Raw genomic sequence first — 8,217 nt, forward strand, 5'->3', positions numbered from 1 at the left:
ATCTCACATCCATTGTACAAAATCTAGGGCTAGTACTCAGATATGTAATTTTTATTATACTACTTTCAGATTTTTTAATTCCCATATTCATTCATCTTTGAGGATTTTAAGATGATGGAATATGAAACCAGGTAGGAGAAATTTAACAGAAACTAACTAGAAATTAATTCACTTATTGGCATAACTTTTAACGTGGCAAATTTAGCCAACAACTTAATAACATAATTTCTTTAATTTATTTATACAGGGTAATGCATTCACTTGAACCCAACTTCCAAGCCCATCACCGCCTATTCCTTCACTGCCAAGGATTTCAACATACCTTTCTAAGAAACAAATACAAGGATACATAAGGTGTATTCTATTAAAAAAAAAAAAAAACTACCTTTAAAACCTATAAATAAACACTAAAATGCCAGGGTTGTCATCAGATTCAGATTTACACAGGATTCAGATGAAAAACATGACTGAAGTCACCATGTTTATATTGATGGGCTTCACAGATGATTTTGAGGTGCAGGTCTTCCTATTTTTTCTATTTCTAGCAATCTATCTTTTTACTCTGATAGGAAATTTGGGACTGGTTATATTGGTCATTGGGGATTCTAGGCTCCACAACCCCATGTACTATTTTCTGAGCGTGTTATCATTCCTGGATGCCTGCTATTCTTCAGTTGTCACCCCAAAAATGTTAGTCAATTTCCTAGCAGAGAATAAAGCCATTTCCTATCTTGGATGTGCAGCCCAGATGCTTCTCTTTGTTACTTTTGGGACCACAGAAAGCTTTCTCTTGGCAGCCATGGCTTATGATCGCTACGTAGCAATCTACAACCCTCTCCTCTATTCCGTGAGCATGTCACCCAGAGTCTATGTGCCACTCATCGTTGCTTCTTATGTCGGTGGCATTTTGCATGCTTCTGTACACACAGTGGCCACGTTCAGCTTATCCTTCTGTGCATCCAATGAAATTAGGCATGTCTTTTGTGACGTCCCTCCACTACTTGCCATTTCTTGTTCTGACACCCACACAAACCAGCAGCTGCTCATCTACTTCGTGGGAGCTATTGAGACAGCCACTATCCTGATAGTCTTGGTCTCTTATGGTTTCATTGTGTTGGCCATTCTGAGGATGCATTCTGCCGAAGGGAGGTGGAAAGTCTTTTCTACATGTGGCTCACACCTAACTGGAGTGTCAATTTTTCATGGTACGGTTCTCTTCATGTATGTGAGACCAAGTTCCAGCTATGCTCTGGACCATGACATGATAGTGTCAATGTTCTACACGATTGTGATTCCCATGTTGAATCCCATCATCTACAGTTTAAGGAACAAAGATGTAAAAGAGGCAATGAAAAGAGCGTTTGGTAAAAACTGGTTATGTCAATAAAGTATACTGTTCACACTGACCACTAAATTAAGAAAAGTTAAGAATAATATTCATTGTCTTAATATTAATATGAAAGAGATTGTACTCATTTGCTCAGACTGCCATAACAAAGTGCCCCAGACTGGTAGTTTAACAACAGAAATTTATTTCTCACTGTTACAGAATCTACAAGTCTGAAAGTGAAGGCAGAGTGAATTTCTTCCGAGGCCTCTCTCCTTCACTTGCAGGTGGAAGTTTGTTTTATTGGGGGGGGGGCTTTTTTAGTGGCAGTCTTTTCTTTCCATTTCTACGTCATTCCTCTCTGTGCCTCTGTGTTCTGAATATATGTGTATGTATATATATGTGTGTGTGTGTGTGTGTGTGGACATGTGGACACTTGTATATATTCATTATATAAAATATATTTACATGTACACACATATTTATTATATATAAGTATATTTTTACAGGCAGAGTCACCTACGCATGTGATCATTACTTTAAAATGTATAGTATTATTACTTTTCACCCTCCTATGAGTCAAACTTGACGGTCTCCCATAGTTGCAATTCTTAATAACTTTATAATTGTATCTGACTAGCTTGAGCAAATACCACACAATTGATAGCAAAACTCCAGTTCACATAATCCAAATCCACTTCCCTCGAGTCCCTGGCATCTATCTCCTGATAAAAGCCTTCTGCTCTATCCTTAAATCTGTACATTGGCAGCAGGGGCCACAGATAATATATTTAAATCTCTAGTGTCATTACCACACTGCTTGTGAGGGTGCTTCTCTCCCCTTTTTGTTATTTCATTGAAAACGTGGACATTGAATCCATTTTTACTTCCTCACAAATTACAGACACTAGGCATTAGCATTTACCAAGATTATACTTCAACTCAAGAATGACAAAAGACAGGCACAATTCAGAGAGTAAAATACAGCTGGCTGGCAGAAACTAAGCTAAACCGCCGCCCATCTTTGTGGGGTTTCCTGCTAACCCTCTACAGACTCAGCCTTGGCTCTGCTCTCTTTTGACCATTACCACTCTGTGATGCCCTTAAGATGCCACCACTCCTCAGTGCCCAGACCCAAGAACCAAGGTATAGAAAAGCATCCTGATTATACTCAGGTTTAGTCCTACTTCCAACAAACCTCATCTTCATTGCAAGGACATGTGTCCTTCAAAGTTAATTCATTATAAATGATTTTGGTTTTCCATCCATCCCTCCTTCCTTTCTTTATCACCATTATTATTTTTTTTGAAGATTTCATTTATTTATTTGAAAGACAAAGACAGAGATAGCAAGAGAGAGCACAAGTGGGAAAGAGAGGGAGAAACAGGCTCTCTGCTGAGCAGGGAGCCCGAGATGGGGCTCAATCCCGGGATCATGGGATCACGACCTGAGCCGAAGGCAGATGCTGAACCGACAGAGCCTCCCAGGCACCCCTAACATTATTATTATTTTTGTGTTAAATCTCTTTGGTTCCAATAGGATGATCTCCTTAGGAACATAGAGCACAATGTAAGGATATTTCCCTAAAGTGGGATTGTTAAGTTTAAATAACATCTTAACCATACAAATATAGATAATCTCTTAGAACATTATATACTGCACCACCCCCATTTTTTCTTCATTTCTTTTCTTCTATTTGGAAGGTTCTCCCGGCTGCCATTCATATGACTCATTTTTTAAAATGCCTTTGCTTAGTGAGGATTTCATTGATTACATTATAATTACAATTTACTTCCATTGACTATCCTCATATTCTTTCTTTTTTGAATATAACAATTGCACTTATCAGGGATTCATATAATATGTACTTAATTTATATTTGATTTATTATAAATCAAATATATTCCAGACACATATATTTGGAATATTACCTGATACATATTGTTGCTCAGTAAATATTCCCTAAATGAATAAATATTTTACATAAGAAATGGTCAAAAACATTTTTTAATTCAATGAAAGGATGCGTGTGAAACAAGATAGAATGTTTTATTTAAATATTAGTTACTGTTTTAAATTTTCTAGTTCATTTTTTTCCTTTAAAATAGGTTCCTCAAAAAGTTAAAAATAGAACTACCCTATGACCCAGCAATTGTACTACTAGATATTTAGCCAAAGCATACAAAAATATAGATTCAAAGGGGCACATGTACCCTGATGTTTATAGCAGCATTATCAGTAGTAACCCAACTATAGAAAGAGCCCAAATCTCCATCGACTGATCAATGGATAAAGAAGATGCAGAAACATAATGGAATATTACTCAGCCATCAAAAAGAATGAAATCTTGCCATTTGTAACAACACGAATGGAGCTAGAGTGTATTATGCTAAGTGAAATAAGTCAGTCAGAGAAAGACAGATACCCTATGATTTCACTCAAATGTGGAATTTAAGAAACAAAGCAGATAAACATAGAGGAAAGAAAGATGAGAGAGAGAGGGAAGTAAACCATAAGGAACTCTAACTATAGAAAACAAGCTCAGGGGTGATGGAGGGAGGCGGGTGGAGGATGAGCTAGATGGCGGATGGGTATTAAGGAGGGCACTTGTTGTGATGAGCACTGGGTGTTATATGTAAGTTATGAATCACTAAATTCTACTCCTAAAACTAATTTTACATATATGTTAACTAACTAGAATTTAAATAAAAACTCGAAAAGAAAAAAAAATACAATATTTCCTCTTTCTATTGGTCTACTTTGCTATTCTTTCCTAGCTTTCTCATTTGGGTACAATTTTCCAATAAATAATGTGTCAGTGGAATCACACATATTTTAGTACTTCATATTTTCATTATCAATATTTCTGATTTTTCCCATTTTTTTTTACTTAGGAGTAGTTTAGTAACATCTAAAAATGTTGAAATGGAATAGTTTGAGAGTTTTCTTAAATTTGTTAGTCATTTCAAAATAGAATGCAATTTTCAAAAATTTTCTTTATTCAGATCTTACTTTTCACTAATATATGGAAGTTTTCATAAAGCTACCCCTATACTTGTAAAGAGAGAAAATCGTCAATTCAAAGCTTTGTACATACTTACCTACAAAAACAATCTTATTGAATGTTTAGTTTAAGCCTTTATGTCCTAATTAATGTGTTCTTAACTGAAAATATTTAATACAGGTATATCAGGTTTCCCAAAGTTAGCAGGCTTCTTTCCATTTCTCTCTTTGCGTTTCCTGTATGAGAACTTTCCTGTTTGGGATATGTGTTGCTACATTTCTATTTGCATAAATAACATTCACTCTGGAGTGGCAGAGCCTGAGTGGAGGCACCCACCTCACTCTAGGTTACCCCCTAGGACGGCAGACTCAAAGCAGCAATTAGAGTAGTCTTACTCATTTACAAGCATAGCCGTGGCAAGTTGATCATGGTATTCTAGAAGTGAAATAGATGAGAAATACTACATTCTAACTTGATCTTTATAAGCAGAAAAGTTCTAGGTTAAGTAAACAAAAGTCTAACTTGAATCACAAAAACAGAGTCATTGTCCCTCAATCAATTTATGAACTGAGGCAGCTTAGAGTCCTAGAACCCCTTTAATGAAGGGACCAGGTACCCTTGAGGGAGGACCCAGGTATACTACCAAGAATTTAAACTATTAATCTTTCTCTAAGCCTTCCGCAGAGAGACTTTGGACCTTTACCTGGGTAACTGCATTGGTGAAAAGGAAATAACCAGATCTTTGAGAACTACTGGGCATGAGTTCTGAGCTGATGATGATTCCAGAAGACCCAAAACATTGTTGTGTGTTTGTGTGTTTGTGGCCCAACAGTCAAGGTAGCGGCTGGTGGAAGTCAGGTGGTCAGTGGAGTTTTACTCCTGGCCCATACCGCAGTGAATCCCTTATGCCCCTGCACCATCCTGTGGTTAATTCTCCAGTTCCAGAATGTCTACTTGGAATGAACAACTCAGTCCCCGGCAGAATCCCCACATTGCTTCCCTGACCTGTGGAGTAAGGGTCATCATGATGGAAAAATCCCAAGTGGGAGCAATTATAACTGCCTCTACCAAGAAAAATAGTAAACCAGAATCAATACTGCATTTTGAAGGGTAATGAGAAATGAGTTCCACCATCAAAGACTTGAAGGATACAGGAGTGATGATTCTATTACATCTCCATTTAAATCTCCTATTTGGCCTATGCAGAAAACTGCATATCTAAGAGTACAGTTGGTATAAGGCATATTAAGGTCAAGGGAAATTTGCTGCACCTGGTCACTTTTACAACCAAAAAAGTCACACTAGTGGACCTCTTCTTTGAAGGCAGTATATTCTTCATTGAGTTGTGTTACTCCAGCCATGTCCTAACTGACCTCAAAAGTTGATAGTTTTGAGGGGTTCATGACAGGAAAAGGCTCTGCCAGAGGTTCAGGCTGCCGTGGACCTTCTCTTCCATGCGGAGCAGATGATCCAGCAGGTCCATTGGTGCTTGGAGTGGCAGTGGCAGAAAAGGATGCTGTTTGGAGCTTTTGGTCAGTCCCTGTGGGCGAAACACAGTGAGACCCTTAGTACTGTGGAGCAAAGTCCTGCCATCCTCCATAGATAACTACTTTTCTTTTGTAAAACAGCTTTTAACCTGCCACTAGGCCTTAGTAGAGACTGAACACTTTACCATGGCCACTAAATTACCATGACAGCTGAGTTTCCCCATTCAAAGCTGGGTGTTTTCTGACCCAACCAGTCATAAATTTGGGCATAACAGGAGCCCTCCATCATGAAATGGAAGGGTTATATATGAAATTGTGCTCGAGCAGGCCTTGAAGGTCCAAGAGGGTTAAATGAAGAAGTATCCCAAACACTAAGGGTCCACAATTCTTCTCTCTTCTAGCCTGAATCTATGGCTTCCGTGGAGTTTCCTATGATTATTTGACAGAGGTAGAGAAGACTTAGGCCTAGTTTACAAATGGTTCTGAATGATAAGCAGACACCACGCAGAAGGGCACAGCTGCCGCAACACAGCCTCTTTCTGTGACATCCCTGAAAGACTGCAGTGAAAAGAAATCCTCCCAATGGGAAGAACCTCGAGCAGTATATTTAGGTGTTTGTTTTGCATGGAAAGAGAAATAGACCGATGTGAAACTACATATCGAGTCATGTTCTATAGCCAGTGGTTTGGCTGGACAGTCAGGGACTTGGAAGTTACATGATTGAAAAATTGGTGTCAAGAAGGCTGGTCAAGAGGTATGTGGATAGACCTCCCTCTTGTGTTAAACATGTGAGGATATTTGAGGCTCTTGTCAATGCCCACCAAAGATTGCCCTCAGCATAGAAGGATTTTCATAATCAAGTGGATAGGGTGACTCATTCTATGGATATCATTCATCTTATTTCACTAGCCACCCGTTTTATCAAATAATGGGCTCATGAAGTGATGGTGACAGCAAGGAAGAAGGTTTGTGTGGGGTCAGTAACATAGACCTCCATTCACAAAGGCTGACTTGTCTGAACCCATTGCTGAGCACCCAACCTGCCAGGAACAGAGACCAATACATAGACCCCAATATGGCACCATTACCTGGTGTGATCAGCCAGCTACCTCATGGCAGGTTGTTTATACTGTGCCACTTCCATCATTATAGGGCAATGTTTTGGGCCTGGTTATATTGGTCTTTGGAGATTCCTAGCTTCACCACCCCATGTACTATTTTCTGAGTGTTTTATCATTCTTGGATGCCAGTTATTCCTCAGTTGTTACTCCAAAAATGCTGACCAATTTCCTAGCAGAGAATAAAGCCATTTCCTATCTTGGTTGTGCAGCCCAGATGCTTCTTTTGGTTACTTTCAGGACCACAGAAAGCTTTCTCTTGGCAGCCATGGCTTATGATTGCTATGTAGCAATCTACAACCCTCCCCTCTGTTCTGTGAGCATGTCACCCAGAGTCTATGTGCCACTCATCGTTGCTTCCTACATTGGTGGCATTTTGCATGCTTTTGTACACACAGTGGCCACGTTCAGTTTATCCTTCTGTGCATCCAATGAAATTAGACATGTCTTTTGTGACATCCCTCCACTACTTGCCATTTCTTGTTCTGACATTTACACAAACCATATATATATATATACACACACATATATAATGCATATATGTATAATATATATTGTGTATATATGATGTATATGTAATGTGCATATATATTAGATATACATATATTTATATAATTAACAAGTTGTTGCTTTTTTCTAAGCTCTACTTTTATTTTTCCTGAGCCTAAGTACATTATCAATAAATATTACTATCTAATACTTACCACTATAATTTTTGGAGTTTCAGAATGGATCTTATCATTTCTATGATTGGGCAGTAATAAGGAAAGATTTTGATAATGGGATAAAAATATATAGTGTTGGGCCAAATAGTGAAAAGGTCAGAGCCATAAGCCTAGATAGATCTTACTCTGAAAGCACATGGAGAACAAATGAAATAAGTTTAAGGAGGTCTTGCACAGGAACCTTAGGATGGAGAAGTAACCTCATAATGAGTGTGAAAGACTTCCTATAAACAGTGTGATGATACACTAATCCATAGAATCCTAAGCGCATAAGCTATAGTAGTAGTGAGTGAAAATTCCACAATGACTGACAACAGCAATACACTTGTATCAACAAATATTTAATATGAACCAATTTGAACACAGTAAAAGTATATAGATTATACAAATGATCTATATTTGTAAAATGCTGTGTTGGAGGGTTGATAAATGCTTTATTTGGAAATATTCTAGGATATACAGACAGTATTATTCATTAAAACCAAGACATTTTCTTTAGTTTCTGAGCATAGAGACATAAATTGATATGCAACATTCTTTGCAGATTTACTTAAAG

The 8,217-nt window shown here is 38.0% G+C and overlaps 1 protein-coding gene across 1 annotated transcript; it reads left to right on the forward strand.

The window, feature by feature from the left end:
- Window positions 1–397: 397 nt before the first annotated feature.
- On the forward strand, window positions 398–1,387 carry LOC113913560 (olfactory receptor 5T1-like). The gene has a single exon (XM_027577863.2). The coding sequence runs from the start codon at window positions 413–415 to the stop codon at window positions 1,385–1,387; it is 975 nt and encodes a 324-aa protein (XP_027433664.2). The 5' UTR covers window positions 398–412.
- Window positions 1,388–8,217: the final 6,830 nt, after the last annotated feature.

Source organism: Zalophus californianus, chromosome 11, assembly GCF_009762305.2.
Source record: "Zalophus californianus isolate mZalCal1 chromosome 11, mZalCal1.pri.v2, whole genome shotgun sequence".
NCBI lineage: Eukaryota > Metazoa > Chordata > Mammalia > Carnivora > Otariidae > Zalophus > Zalophus californianus.

Bases quoted from the DNA above. Each gene is read 5' to 3' on its own strand.
- LOC113913560 (XM_027577863.2), top strand. From the start codon at position 413: ATGCCAGGGTTGTCATCAGATTCAGATTTACACAGGATTCAGATGAAA.